Here is a 16,830-nt window from a genome sequence, read left to right as displayed (position 1 = left end):
GATGGTTGTCCCGAATTAACCCACGATTTTTCCCATTTAGGATTCTTAAAATAAATCCATTTTTCATCGCCAGTAACAATTTGATGCAAAATTTACTTTCTTTCATGTCTTTGAAGCAAAATTTGACAAATGGTTTTTTGGTTTACCATCTGTCTTTCATTCAATTCATGTGGCACCCATTTTCCACACTTTTGGATCTTTCCCATAGCTTTCAAACGGTCAGAAATTGTTTGTTGTGCAACATTTAGCATTGCTGTCATTTGCTTCTGACTCATCATCTTCATCCAATATTGCTTGCAATTCGGCGGCTTCGAACTTTTATGGTGGTCTTCTATGTTCTTCATTTCTTACATCAAAATCATTACTTCTGAACCGTTGAAACCATCTTTTGCATGTTGCTTCTGATTGAGTACGATCACCATATGCCTCGACAAGCATTCGATGCAACGCTGCAGCACTTTTTTTCAAATGAAAACAAAAACTTAATGGTTTCTGCAAACCATCACTTTCTGGTACAAAATTTGACATTGTTAACACAATGAAAACATATGATGATGTTTGTTCCATGACTTGATGTATACTAAATATCTTTGACAGATGTCATACCAACCAAACAAAAACAAAAAAATTAAGGCTCATTCACAACAAATGTTCTCTATCGACACATTTCATACCGGTACACCTGGTACAAGATTGCTCAGAGAGTATTAGTTCACGAATTTCCTTCTGGGCTGAAAATCATATATTCTTATGTTGCAGCCCCACAACTTGTAATAGCTGTACACTTCCTTGTTAAATGTTCGCTTGTAGTCACACTTATTTGATTTCGTCACTCTCTCAATCAAAGGATCTATTCTCGGAGGCTCTAGTTCCTTTGCAGCTAATTTTTCCTGGTAATTTATTTTCCTGTTCCCAGGTTGAGATTTTCACTCTGCAGTGCAGTGTGTGCAGATATGAAACTTCCTGGCTGATTAAAGCTGTGTGCCGGACCGAGACTCGAACTCGGGGCCTTTGCCTTTCATGGGAAAGAGCTCTAGCGACTGAGCTACCCAAGCATGACTTACAACCCGTCCTCACAGCTTTACTTTTCTGTTAGCATTCAAAATAGATTCAACATAGTTCATGTTTACACTGCACGTGAAAGCCGATACCTGCACAGTAACCAACCAACTTCAAATACAAAGTACCTTTTGTGGAAATGATTAAACTCAAGTAGTAATGTCTACCAACATGGTCACTTGTATAGAATACAAATGAGGGGTCAAGATCCATAAAGGCCTAAAGCACACCGTCGTTGATCGCACATTTAAGTAAATTTCAGAGAAACTAGTGATACAGCTTTTCGTGAATTTTCACATATGCAGTGTGGGTCTACAGCACAGATAAACCTGACTCACCATAAGATCAACAGATTTCAGAAGCATAAATAAATGCTATAGTCTCACAATCGACAGTGATGTGCTTTAGACTCTTATGATTCTCAGCACCTCCAATGGATTACTGTATGACAAAATCCGTAACTTAACATACTACAACTCATTCAGAAACTCATGAAATAGGTTTACTGTCAGTACAACTTTCACATATACTGAAGTCCGATCTAATTTCTCCACAGTACACAGTGAGTAAATTAGCACATCTGAGGAGTCTGCTAGCAACTAGCAGGATTTACGCTGAGAGAACGGGGATAAAAGTCTGCTGTAGTGTGCTATCACCTGGTGGCACTGACGGAAACTTCCAGTTGAGTGGCAAGGGCCAGTTGTGCATGTAGTGAACCATGGACATTATTTACCAATCAGTATGTATTTGGCCCATAAGGCAATTGTCACGCAAGCTGCACATGTGCAAAAGCTCATTAAAATATGCACAAAATGGAGGTGTGCTCGCAACCCTGTTGCCAAGTTTCACTGAATCTAGAGGAGCAGTACCGCAGTAGTGCCATATCTTTCAGATTGCAGCATCTATGTTACATTTAACAGAACTCAAAGAAAAATAACTAATAAACCCACAAGCTGTCAAAAGTCAGGGTGTTCATGTGCTCTTACACAGCAGCCACCACTGATTATATTTGTTTCATAATTAAGCAAATGATAAGCTTTATGACATTCCATCTTAAGCTGTCATTAAACACACAGTAATGGATAACAGAATGAGGCATAAAAACTGAGACCATTGAATTTACTTACATTGTGCACCTTACAGGGTGCACCTCTCTTGAGAATACTACTGTGTGAATTTATAATATATATTTAATTTTTCATTCTCTACTACACATACAAATTTAAGTGACCAAAAGCAACTGTCACAACAACTATAACCTCATGGTAATGGATATTCCTGAGGCTAAACCCAAAGTGCAAGCATGAGCTCTATCAAGTGCAGCACTGTGCACACTAAGCCACGCACTACACGTGTACACTGGAGTATAAAATACGGATAAGAAAGGACAGCATCACTAACAACACATACCTCAAGGGTTCACATGAAGCCTCAATAACAAAGTAGCATGTGAACAAGACATTACCTTTTATAAACTAATCCTTCAATAGCTGCTATAGTAAAATATTATTGGAGAACCAGTCCCAAAATTCCAAAAAATTTTTATTGTATAAGTCTGTCAGTGGGACAAGAAACAACATCCAGACATTTTTATACACAACAGGAGCTGAAATATGAAATAGCAAAACAAAATTTGAAATCTGTCTTCAAATGTTCCTTTACACAGTGAACTCAATGTCATGATCATTTAACAGTAATACCGCCAAGATGAGCTACAATGTAATCAGTAAAAACAGTGTCAAGAAACAGTTTAAACTGCCAAATTCAATAAGATCTCATGGTACAATAGAGACCCTGTCAAGTTCTATGGAGAATTCATGACTACATTAGCTTCACTCTTGTTCATGATTTCCTGTGAAATTTCTTTGAGCAAAAGAAAGAAAACTAAGTGTCCATAGTCCTGCAAATGACAAGCTCATTAGAGATGGAGCTGGGGAAGAATGAGATGGAAATTGGCCTTGTCCTTTTCAATGAAACCGTGCCAGCTTTGCCTTAAGGCCTAAGTATTTTTGGAAAAATTAAAAAAAGAAAGAAAGAAAAAGAAAACAAATTCAGGTGGCTGGACAAGTACTTTAACCACTGCCCTTCTGAATTTGAGTCCAATGTCTCAAAGCTGCAACATCTTGCTCAATCTCTTGAGCAAAGCTATGATTATCATGATTGGAAACACAGGTCAAAGCCATCTAAAAAGTGTTGGGTGGGGACATTTAGTAATACTGATTCATAGAAACAGCATATTGTGTCACTGCCAGCCATTTATAGTGGAATCCTAGAGCACCTTCTCAGTTAAAATTTATGACCTATCTGGAATGTAACAACTTTTTTCTTGGAAATCAGCACAGGTTCCAAAAACATCAATCACACAGAACTCAACTAACACTCTCAGTGCCACAGGTACAGAAAAAAAGATGATTCAGTATTACTAGACTTTCAAAAAGCTTTTGGTTCAATACCACATCAACACATTCTAAACAAAACACAACACTGCACCAAAGAAACAGATTGCCACTTATGGTAAAGAAGCCACGGCAAGTTGTAGACAGACACAACTATAAGATACTTACATATAGCTTTTGGCCACAGCTTTCCATCAGTAAAAGACACACACACACACACACACACACACACACACACACACACACACACACACACACACACACACACATGACCACCAGAGAGCCGGCATAGTTGCCTACAATATCTGGTTTGCCCCATGAAAGTGTAATTGGGGAGGGGGGTGGTTGTTCATTTACACATTAATGACGTATAAAACTGTGTAAGTCCAAATCTCAGACTTTTCATGAATGATGCATTCATCTATGAGGAAGTTCTTTCTACTAAAACTTGCAGTAGCATCCATTTCAATCCTGAAAAAAATAGTATCTGGTACAAAGACTGATAAAAAGATCATAATTTAGGGAAATGCGAAGTTCTGCACTCCACAAAATGTAAAAGCTTGGTATCATTGTGTCATATGTCATTATAATTGAAGACAGATTAATGGATCTCATCTAAGGACAACCATGTCATACAGTATTTGAGAAAAACAGTGTGTAGAAATGTGAAGAGGTATGTACAATCACTTAGGCTCTGTTATAGGCAAAGCAAACAGCATGCTGTAATAAATTGGTACGTTGCCTGGGAAGTGCAGTTTGTCTACAAAAGAGATTTCATTCAGAACACTTGTATGGCCCATACTTAAATATTAGTCAAGAATATGTAACCCATATCAGGTTGGGTTAAGAGAAGACCTTGAGCATATACAAACAAGGGAGGAGCAAACTGTGGGCAGCAGCTTACAACATTTGATGGTCCAAGGAGTTTCTAGTGCCACAGTATCAACCAACTCTGCCGACTGCACCTCTGTAGACAGCTCAATCAGACATGGAATGTTCGGCATTGCCAGTCCCACGTCCGCACGAGTATAACTTGTGCTCCAGGACATATGCAGCAGTTTCCGTGGATGTGGTGGTCTCGAGACACCCTCTCCACTCTCGGCTCTCCAGAGAGAGACCAGCCAGTGGGCTTAAGTGCTGGAACACCAACAGTGCCACCAGTTTGCCTTCCAAAACATCATTCAGTGCACTTCTGGCCTTGTGCGCCCATTTGAGGAGGAATCTGGTATTGTGGCCCACCGATTCTGAAAGCTCGCCAGACAGCACAGAACCAATGACTGCTACATCTGTGCATCAGTGAGCACTAGCCTTGCACAGCAGTGCCAGCTGCAGATACACACTATCTTGCCGGCCAACTGGTGCTCATGGCTGCATTATAAAGCTAGCTGTGCTCATGTGTCATATTGTTTACTCTCTGGATCACTACACCTTAGGTTTTAATTTTTGATACTTGCTCTGACTAGGTATTCTCCTTGTGCCATCTCCACTGTCCATCTTCCTCTCATTGTCCTCCTATCCACACTTGGCGACTTCTTGTTGTCAGCCCTCGATTGACTGACCTGTTTCTGCTGGTTCTTGAATTTTTCTGCACCATGTCAGCCTCTGCTCACAATACCTTCCTCTCCATATTCACAGATTGGTGTGTTACTACAATCCACTTGGTACAGGGTATAAACCGTGAGCTGTTAATTGGTGCATCATACATCGGGTAGGGGAAATGTCACTCAATCCGGGCCACTTCTGATGCTCAGTAATATGCTGTATTACCTGGCAGTCTCTCTATTGACCCAGTCAGACTGCAATTCATCCAGCTTCTAGCTTCATAAATGTCTTATCAGTAATATTAGGTCCTGTCATTTCATACACACAAGCATATTGTTCACACCCCAACCAATACAATGCTGTCCTATAAGGTATCCATCATATAGATCCCAAGAATCACTGTAAACCCTCAAAAGGTGTAGTGCAAAATGCACCAGTAAGCCTGAGAACTTTGCTCCACTAAAATCATCATTGTATTGTTCTGTAGCTCTCCAGTCAAAGATGATGCATCAAGACACTGGCTGCAAAGCTCACAATAGCACTGAAGATAGCTTCGTGATACGACTGTACAACATATAATGGTGATCACCAGTGCCGGGACAGGCAATCTTGTGTGTAATTGTAGCTGATTTATGAGTAACGGGTTTTAAAAGTTCCAGAAAGTTGCTTTTTTCATCTACAAGGATGCCTAGACACCTGCAAACAGTGCTGCATTTTATAGGGATTCTATCAAGCCCCGGGGAAGGAATTTTGGTGAGAGAAAGTCTTCCCTTCACAAGTATGTATGCGGTTTTATGAACAGCTGCAGTCAGTCTGTTGCCCATGCACAACTGCTGCATCTGACCAATTTTCCTCAAGTCTCGTCCTGGTGTCCACAGACAAAACTACTTTATGCAACACTGCCTTCAACAGTATCTTCCATGTCTAAGAGATGTATTAGGTGTCCAATACTAAGAACCAAGAACAATGGACCACTTTAGAGCCTTGGGGACAGACCTTTGTAATCTTTTTGATTACTTTTCTCTTCCCCACAAGCCACTGGTCACTATGTCCACTAAAGTAATCAACAAAGCTCTTGTGCAGCCATCTGTGCACATCGCAGGCCACCAAATATTATCAAAAGCACCTGTGATGCCAATCATCAGCACAACTGTATGCTTTGGAATCAAATTTTCTACCACCTGAAGAGCTCTGTTAACTGCACTGTCTATAGACTCCCCTATTCTGAATCTATATTGGCATTCATTTGGACTCAAGAGCTCCATGTATGCCTCCAACCAGTCACAAAGCAGACCATCCTAAGCCTTGGGCAAGACATTTAATAAGCAAATAGATCTACAGTTTTTTGGTGAGGCCAAGTCTTTATCCTTTCCCTTTTTAATCACTACTGCCCTAAATGTTTTCCAGATTGCTGGGATTCTATTACCAATGGCTAATTTACAAATACTATCAAATAAGGCACTGTCAGTGGACCTATCATCTGCATGACATCTGGATAGACACCATCTCAACATGGTGTCCTTCCAGTTTTTGTGACAGTTGTATGTGTATTTCAGTATCTGCGTTTGTGTCGTTATCAGGAAGTAGCGCAGTTAGCAAATATTCTCATCCCCTCTACAAAATATAGGCATGACAGTAGGTCCCTTAACCTTTTCAATCAATACCTTATATAGTCTTCTCCAAATGTCAAATTGCAGTTGTCTTCATAGAAACTTTTCCCAGTGCATTTTATTGATTTCCTGAATCAATGTTTTATAGTGCATCTGAATTGCCTTATATTCATGGAGCTTCACAGTGCAGACATATTGTCATATTGATAAGCTCCTCTTCTTTATCTAGAACATTGCTTCAGCATGGAAAGTTCTGAACACCATGAAATTGTAGCCTAACTATTTATCTTTTTTTTTTTTTTTGGTTCAAATGGCTCTGAGCATTATGGGACTTAACATCTGAGGTCATCAGTCCCCTAGAACTTAGAATTGCTTAAACCGAACTAACCTACGGACATCACACACATCCATGCCCGAGGCAGGATTTGAACCTGTGACCACAGCAGTCGCACGGTTCAGGACTGAAGCGCCTAGAACTGCTCGGCCACCGCAGCTGGCTTTTTCTTTGGGCTATAAATGTCTTGTACTCTTTTCAGGAGTTCAATTAGTAGCTGCACACCCAAGTCTAGATGTAACAGTAGCTATTTCATTGAAAATGCTAAAATGTAAGCAATTAAGCTACGCCAGTTCATTTTCCTGATATCTAATTCACTCGTGCTTTCCTCCGCTTGTCTCCCTCTATTGTTGCCACTTTCTTCTTTGATGACAACTGCATTATGGTCACTGGATGTCAGGTACCAAAGCAATTGCCAGCTATTAATCTTAGATGCTGCCATCTGGTTTGCTAAAGTGACAGCTATATTAGTGGTAACATCTGCTTGTCCCTCAAATGTACTCAGTTGGTCCTCTACATTTAAAAGTAAGTGCAGTTCCTGTACTGCATCCTCTAGTATCTCATTCATCAGTTTGCCTGCTGTGCCACAGAGAGGATTTTGCATTCACATTTTTTGCCACAAGGAGGCACACGCAATGTCCATACAGGGCTAACACCCTGAATTTAATCACAGTGAACTTCCTATTTGTAATGACAATGATGGGCACTGTCTCATTATGGCCAATAATTGTTAAAATATATGCAGGAAATTGTGGGAGCCTATTGTTTCTACAATATGGTTCTCACAAACAGACTACATCAACACCAGCTTGTCAACCATATTAGTTTCTGTATTTTAGTCATGCATCTGTAGTATATTTATCCCTTTATGTGTACTGAGTGTGAACAAAGCACTTTGGAGAGGAGAAAGCTGGGACAAAATACACACATCCATATTCTTTTACAAAAACCACATATAATTGCTTGTTGCTGAATGGCTAATTTCTTCTTGTGAACACCTGTTCAAGATCACATGATGGTTTAAACTCTGTTGACAGTTATTCACTCTCAAATTAATTCTATCTGATGCCTCAGTTGTGGGATGCATCACAGATTTCCCTTTAGGAGGAGGGGGAGGAGGAGGAGGAGGAGGAGAATGGGAATTATTGTTTAATATCCCATCGACAGTAAGATCATAGAGATGGAGCCCAAGTGCAGACTGTGTCAAGGATGGGGGAGGACATCAGCCATACCCTTTTCATGGGAACCAGCCCAGCATTTGCCTGAAGTGATTTAGGGAAATCACATAAAACCTAATTTGGATGGCTAGATGGGGATTTCAACTGTCCAGTGTGCTAACCACTGACACCTTGCTAGGTATTTCCCTATACGATGCTTAGCTCTCTGATAAGGTGTTTAAGAGTAATGGTATCCTCCAACTGGACATAAAAACTTTTTGATAATTTGGTAGTTAGTCAGCTCATAATTGAACATCATTTTTAGTAGGACTCCAAATGCTGGAAATATTTTTGTATTAGACAGGAAATTCTGATTTTCACTGCATTTCACCATTTTGTGATTTTTATACTTGCCAGTTTAACATGTTCACCACATTCCACTTCATGTGGATATAGGGGGGTTATCCACAGATGATACTGAATCTGCATGCGCATCTGCTGCTATTGGAAATGCAGAAATGATATCATGAGCATAACCATCTCTCTCATGCCCTTTGACAGGAGCTCCATGGAAATGCACACTGAACTTACATTTAGGAGGATGAAGGTTTAAACCCACATCCATTACCCTAATCATTTAAGACAAATGTTGGTATGGTTCCTTCAAAATGGCGTGACTGCTTACCTTCTCCATCCTTTCCTAACCTGCATTTTTGCTCCATCTCTAATGACCCCACTGTCAACAGGACATTTAACTCTAATCTCCTACTGTCACCTCCATGTAGATGCAGCACTGGATTGGACAGATGACACACTGGGAAGCCTCCTGTTGCAGTCATTGCTGCTGCAGGACCTTCTTATCTGTCATCAGCCACTGCAGCTTGAGGATTAGATGCAGGTATTCTCCATAGGGTCTCTCCTCAAACAAAGTTCACAAACTTCATCCGGTAGGATTACACATGAGATGAGTAAGTGCACTCTTGTCTTGTGAGCAGGTCATACCATCTGTGTTTAAGTCTCAAATTTTCAGCTTCATTTTCACAAACTTACAATAAGGGAAGGTGAGAGCTCTCACTTGTCAGAAATTACAGTGCTCTGTCCTTTTCAGCCCACAAAGAATTAAATGCATGTATGGTACAATAAAGCCAAATAGTTATAGCAAATTTTTTATAGTAAAAGTGTCTTAAGGGATGGTATTAAAAGGTTGTGGTTATCAAAGTTTGAGGGTAGAGAGTCCACAGAAAAAAACTGAAACATTCATAAAAAATAAGTGTAGTCTTTCAAAATCTGAGTAAAATGGTAAAATATGCGAGTACCTGGACTTTTATAAAGTTAAAATGCCTGTATTTTTATTCATCACTTTTTAAGCATCAGATTTTCTATATTTCTAAATGTCAAGTTTTCCTCTGATTTGAACAGTGAATTCTGATTTATTCATCCACTTATGTTTACAAATTGTTTGATCAATATATAACTCCAAATATATAACATAACTTCATGGCCTACAGATACAAGTAATAAGAGGTGGCAGTATTTTAATATTAGTGTAATTTTCATGGTCTACTCAATACAGTCTAATGTTGCACTGCACATCCTGCACAAATCATCAATTCATCCCTCATGAACTCTTCTGCGAGTCTTTACATCTCTAAGGCAGGGTATCATGCATATCTCCTCCATTTTTTCAGTGGACCTAGGTTTAGAATACTTTTTAATGTGTTATAGATTTTCATCTCAATATTTTTGGGTGGAGGAGGGAGTGGCTGAGACTAACTTTAAATGATAGGTATGGAGCCAATAATTTTTATTTATTTTATTATGTGAATAGTGGAAATTGTTATTCAATTTAATGTACACAACAATGATAATTTGATAGATGTAAATATATGCAGGTTTCTAAATAATGGGATGTAAATGATTTCGACGTGGAATACACATGCTCCTGAAGATTTTTTTCTGTCATTTCAGTGTACAAAAATGTTAGTTTAGTTTCCCAAAAAATTTCATATTTTATACAGGTACCTTACTGAAAATAACTGCGCTATGTTATTCACCATGCATCTATATCTGTGATACTGCAGATGATAACTTCAGTTCAGTGTCTGTCCTAATGAAAGCTCACTTTATACCTATGCTTTAAATATTATTTTAAAAGGAAACTATGTCATTCATTGCTACTAAATGAGGATAAATTTGCTGTCTACGTAATTTCAGAAAATTAATTTACTAAGACTTTTTCCACATTAACCTAGACGTGTGACAAAGTGAAAAATACTGACGGGACTCTGAAGCACACAAGCAATTCCTCATCACTGAAAAGTTGTAGAAAGACTGCATAATCACATATTCTACAGTTAGGTGCAGAAGTGGTGAAGTATTTGGACCCATGTTAATTTAGAATCTGTACTAGTTCAAGCAACAAAACGCAGTTTCACAGTCCTCAAAGTGTACTGCATTCTGAGGTTTCTTAGAGAAACTTTCTCTCTCTCACATTGCCAAAACAATTTTTTCATTGCACAGGTATGTTATGCATTAATATAATTGTCTCTGCACAGAACCACTAATGACATGCTTTTGAACCTTTTGCAAACACTATAGCTCTCAAATGATGGTAATTTTTTAGAAGCATTATGTGGAAATTTGAAAGGGAATGAGGAGGTAAGAACTACTGTATAGTCATGTGTGTGTGTGTGTGTGTTGAGAGTCTAATGTACTTCAGTGCTGATAATTACCAAGGGGGATAGTACCAGCAAATATTAACCTTGCACACACTAGAAAATTATGCAGAACATGACTTACCTCAACTTGTTCTTCCCACGATATTGCAATTAGGGCATTAACTGAAGTGACAGAACTAACATAGAGTCTACCATCAAAATTACCAATAGTCCTGCCACCACTAAAAGGTATCACTTGCTTCTGTTGTTGATCAAGAATACTGAAACGTAAAAAAAAAAAAACTGCTTACTATGATCCTAAATTGGATTATTATTATGCTGTTTTTATATTTACAGGCTAAATCTGCCACCTGCTAGAATTTACTACATAAAAATGATTATGCAGTTTGTTTCTACAAGAATCTGACAGATAATTTTATAACAAATTATTTCAGTCACTGATAAGTAATTGAGTAACATTTTACTACATACATGCTGTGATTGGGAAGGTGTCACACAATAAACCAAATTAGAGTTCTTACTTTTTGCTATAACAGTTACAACAGTAAGCCCTCACTAATTCAGAATTTGCAATAATTAAGACTTTTCTATTTCAGGCGAAGTGAAACACTGCCTTACTATACCTGACACAATTTGCACCTAGCTCATTAGTTGTAAGATGTTGAATGCATCCTCACCCTTCCCATTTCCTTCATGTGTGGCCAATAATGAGTAACAGCAATGTAAGTATCATTATTGGTCACAACCACAAAGTCAAAAACTGCTATGTTTGCTTGGTGAAGCCCACAACACAAGTCATGTTAAAATCCATTTCTGTGATCGTTTGAAAGTGTGTTAAAGTGTTGTACACTAAAATACAGTAACCAACATGAGTGTTAGGAGGAAACATAAATCATTAATTTTAGAAGATAAACTGAGAATGCTTTATAAAAACCAATCCGAAACTTCTGCCCACAGTGCTATGACTGAGTTCAGCATTAACCCATTAGTGCCCAATTTATTTTTAGTTAACGTGTATTCTGTATTTCTGGAAAACTTTATCCTGACAATCCAGTTTATGGAAATATGAAGAAATTTTGTTCACTTGTTGCCTAAATGTGAAATTTTTGGCGGTTCCCATTTGAGGATGTTGGGCACTTGGCAGTTGTTTTGTCATTACACTGCTTACTATGAAAAACAACAACGGATAAAGAAATTTGTAATAATAAACCTTAAATAACATTCCAAAACTATTATTTATTTTACAATAAGTAACATTTACGGAAGTTTTAACCTACTCTCCAAAACTGAAATTTCATTAAGGCCTGATATGATATTTGGGAAAGCATTCCATACAGAGCATAACATTGTACTTCTCACAATATGTTCTCAGCTTTCCTTTGCAGTTCTCATACTGGCACTGTCTTCACTTTTCACGCTTCTGGATGACATGCGGCTTCTGGTCATACTGTAGATCTGGTACATTACCCCTGGAAGATGAGATGAGCTTTGTTGGTCTTCCCTTAGCTGACCTCATTTCAAGACCTTTCTTCAGGTATGTTCTCACAATCCGTCATCTGAATTCTTTCACCAAAAGAGAATTTCCTTCACTGCATATTTTGAAAGCCAAGTATGCATTCACAACAGTCAAATTTAGCATCCTTGTAAAAAGACACCAGTACCACTTTTTAACAAGCACTGAAGTGGTATGTTTCTACAAGAATCTGACAGATAATTTTGTAACATAAGAACATCGATGCCTCCTATGAGATTCTTGTATATATTCAATGCATGTGGTTGTAGAACACTGACCTTTCCTTTCTTTTTAGGATAACTTCCAACATTGGACTTTGACATTAGCAAGCACAGTGTCAAAATTAGTTGCTAGTGTAACACACCTGTTGTCATTCCATTTTATAATCTAAACTTCCTACTCTCTGCCAAATCTGAATTCAAAATGTCCCCTTTCTTTCTTTTTCATAACATTATCTGGTGACAGGGACACTTATTTGTTCTGCTTTCTCTTATAGGTCCACTTCCACAGAATCCCAGTTCCTCCAGTTGAACTAGCAGGTTACGACTAATAAAGTAATTGCCAAAAAATACTTTGTACGAGGTGCATTCAAGTTCTAAGGCCTCCGATTTTTTTTCTTCGGACTGGAAAGAGATAGAAACATGCGCATTGTTTTAAAATGAGGCCGCGTTCATTGTCAATACATCCCAGAGATGGCAGCACCGTACGGCAGATGGAATTTTACCGCCAGCAGCGAGAATGAGAACTGTTTTAAATACTTAAAATGGCGACGTTTTCCTTACTTGAACAGCATGCAATCATTCGTTTTCTGAATTTGCGTGGTGTGAAACCAATTGAAATTCATCGACCGTTGAAGGAGACACGCAGTGATGGAGTTATGGATGTGTCAAAAGTGCGTTCGTGGGTGGAACAGTTTAATGAAGGCAGAACATCGTGTGACAACAAACCGAAACAACCTCGGGCTCGCACAAGCCGGTCTGACGACATGATCGAGAAAGTGGAGAGAATTGTTTTGGGGGATTGCCGAATGACTGTTGAACAGATCGCCTCCAAAGTTGGCATTTCTGTGGGTTCTGTGCACACAATCCTGCATGACGACCTGAAAATGCGAAAAGTGTCATCCAGGTGGGTGCCACGAATGCTGACGGACGACCACATGCTGCCCCTGTGGCATGTTGCCAGGCAATGTTGACGCGCAACGACAGCATGAATGGGACTTTCTTTTCGTCGGTTGTGACAATGGATGAGACGTGGATGCCATTTTTCAATCCAGAAACAAAGCGCCAGTCAGCTCAATGGAAGCACGCAGATTCACCGCCACCAAAAAAATTTCAAGTAACCGCCAGTGCTGAAAAAATGATGGTGTCCATGTTCTGGGACAGCGAGGGCGTAATCCTTACCCATTGCATTCCAAAGGGCACTACGGTAACAGGTGCATCCTACAAAAATGTTTTGAAGAACAAATTCCTCCCTGCACTGCAACAAAAACATCCGGAAAGGGCTGCGCGTGTGCTATTTCACCAAGACAACACACCCGCACACCGAGCTAACGTTACGCAACAGTTTCTTTGTGATAACAACTTTGAAGTGATTCCTCATGCTCCCTACTCACCTGACCTGGCTCCTAGTGACTTTTGGCTTTTTCCAACAATGAAAGACACTCTCCATGGCTGCACATTCACCAGCCATGCTGCTATTGCCTCAGCGATTTTCCAGTGGTCAAAACAGACTTCTAAAGAAGCCTTCGCTGCTGCCATGGAATCATGGCGTCAGCGTTGTGAAAAATGTGTACGTCTGCAGGGCGATTACGTCGAGAAGTAACGCCAGTTTCATCAATTTCGGGTGAGTAGTTACTTAGAAAAAAAATCGGAGGCCTTAGAACTTGAATGCACCTCGTAACTGTTTGGCTCATCAATAATAGACAACATTTTCAAAACTACTTTGGAACCTAATGGCAGATTTTCCATCATCATCATTCTGGTCCTTCCTGCAATACAGTCAGTAATTTTAACAGTAGCTATCAGTACCACGTAAGGCCCAAAGTTTATATCCAAAGTGTATGGGCTTCAGTCTGTTGTTGTTGTTGTTGTGGTCTTCAGTCTGATAAACTGCTTTATAGGATGATGTCAATAGTATCTCACAATCATGTCATCAACTGCCAGATTTTCCTCAAAGGCTCTCCATTTTTGATAACTTTTTTTTTACTGGAGCCTCTGCTAATGGTTCTATTTTGAAAGATATGTCACTATTGTTTTCATTTGCGTTTTTATTATAACTGAAATGTATTACAGATTTCATTTCAAGATAACTGTTATGAGTCATTGCATCTTTCACTATCTGAACACCGAGATTGTCCTCTTCAGACCAATAAACTCTTTCAATGGACAATTTATGGTACCCAGTAAAGATCAAGAACCCAACAAATGCACCAATTTCATCAGGTAAAACTGAAAAATTTATTTGTTTTTACATTCCCTAGCATATGCCTCAGTTTCCTCTACAACCATGCTTACAATATCTTCTGCAGAGAGTTTTTCAAAAACCTACACGTGACAGACCTTACAACTTTTCTTTCAGTTCATGCGACAAACAAGAAGCTTTCTCTCCAAAGTCAGGAAATGAATATTTCCGAACCTGATCATGCCATTTAACTTCCTCTTTTAGAAGAAACATGAGGAATGTCTTTGTTGTCTCTCTCATGTAAAATTTCAGTAGTACCTGCAATAGCGCTTAAATACATATTTCCCAACAGATCATCTTCAATATTTTCCTCATCGGTCTGCTCCTCTACATCTGGAGATAGAGTGAGTGTTTCTGCTCCTATTTCCTCAGAAAACAGTTATAAAAAACATGGCAAGCCATGGAAAAGAAATCTGAAAAGACCGAAAAATCTAACATTTACCATGGAAATGCCCAGTGCCCTCAAACAAGGACAGCAAGTTTTCATGCACTGGGACACAAAATGCAATAAACTATTTTGCCTTCATAAGTACCAAATCATTTCACAGTATTAAATTATGCAGCAGCCAGAAAGTGAGATTTTTCATTACCTTAGATGCAGACACTAAAACAGAAATAGAAATAACCAGCAGGCTCTGCAAAAATACTCCACTTCTGTTAACAGTCTTCAACTGAATAACTGTAGTAGAGAGATAACAATGGTATCCATTGTTGACAGAAAGCTTGCTTTACAACAACAAAAGCCCACTGTTGGTTTGGAGTAGCACACATTGTAATAGTGACAGAAAAATGGACTGTCATCAACTGAGGACAATGGGCATTAATGGGTTAACAAGTCAACTTCTTATGACATTACAGAAAATCACATCAAAACTTCAGACTTTATACTAAAACAAGATAAACTAGTTGGGAAAAAAACAGGCATGTGAGCCAAAACTGCAACCAATGACAATGCTGTGTACGTGTTCTTTATGCCGTTATCAAGAGATATTGTGGCTGAACATACTGCTATAGCATCAACACCAGGTAATAGTGCCTCTTTGGCTGCTATTTACCATATTATTATAGATCCAGATGACAGCAGCAAATAATTGGTAAAGCAATCATCATCCTTCAGTTAACACACCATATAAATTTCCAGTAAAGTGCTGATACACATTTTTTTAACTCATATAGTAATATAATCTTTGAATATGTATTGCAACTTTAAATTTTTTTAATCCTATTGTTCATCAAGTTTTTATTTGTTCATCCAGTTTTTATTTAACCCCATCGTACAATGTGGGTTATATTCCTAACTAATCTTCAGGTAAATATTTTAGTAAACCTATGTATAATTCAAGCTTTTCATAATTTAGTCTGGAACTTGCCCCCAATTAGTCCAAACTAGTGAGGTTTCACTGTATCAAAACAAAATTTATTCAAACAACACACAGTGATCTTGACAACAACATTGTAATAATTACACCTTGACCCACTCCATACCACTGTCAGACCAATTGTCAGACTTGAATGATGCAAGGCACAAATTGGATCTCTTGAAGGTGAAGAGCTACAGAAACACAAGTGTAAGCTCACTGGACAAAAAATTAGTCACACTAGAGTGCACTCACAGATGAATCAAACTTTTACAGATGGTGCAGCAATGAAGTCATATACTCAACCACATGTGCACTGTCTCTATGTGAGCACAAGGTAGTAGAAATCAGTGAGACTTTTATGTTGCAAGTGGACACTGTACATAAACATGGGTAAATGCAAGGATGCAACAAGGTGCAACTGCATTTGACCGTGCCCATGGCCATATGGTGTGTGAAGTTACTGGATTTGTTGGTGATTCATGGTGGTCTATTCAACATGTCTACAAGCAGTGGTGTAGCACACGTGACCATGAAACACAATGTCAGAATTGTGGTAAGAAAAAGATACTGACCGAGAGGGTCAGGAGATTCATTTCACCGCTTGTGAATCAAAATCACTTACAAACGAACAGGAATTGCTGAAGACTGTCAATAAAAGTCCATTCCAACCTGTTAGTGAGAGAACATTGTGATGGGAACTGCATGCAATGAACGTTTGGA

At 38.8% G+C, this 16,830-nt stretch overlaps 1 protein-coding gene across 6 annotated transcripts in view; it reads right to left on the bottom strand.

The window, feature by feature from the left end:
• The window catches only part of LOC124556464 (transforming growth factor-beta receptor-associated protein 1-like), a 220,608-nt gene that overhangs the window by 140,802 nt on the left and 62,976 nt on the right, over positions 1-16,830 (bottom strand). For all 6 annotated transcript variants that reach the window (XR_006968611.1, XR_006968609.1, XR_006968610.1 and 3 more), the window contains exon 7: positions 10,898-11,036. Coding sequence is in view for 2 of the 6 variants with exons in the window: in XM_047130415.1 (XP_046986371.1) it covers positions 10,898-11,036 (139 nt within the window). In the remaining 4 variants the exon portion in view is untranslated. The remainder of the gene's footprint in view (positions 1-10,897; positions 11,037-16,830) is intronic.

This window comes from Schistocerca americana, chromosome X, assembly GCF_021461395.2.
Source record: "Schistocerca americana isolate TAMUIC-IGC-003095 chromosome X, iqSchAmer2.1, whole genome shotgun sequence".
In the NCBI taxonomy this organism is placed as follows: Eukaryota; Metazoa; Arthropoda; class Insecta; order Orthoptera; family Acrididae; genus Schistocerca; species Schistocerca americana.
Note: the sequence above shows the minus strand (reverse complement) of the source record. Positions and strands in the feature narration are given on the sequence as shown.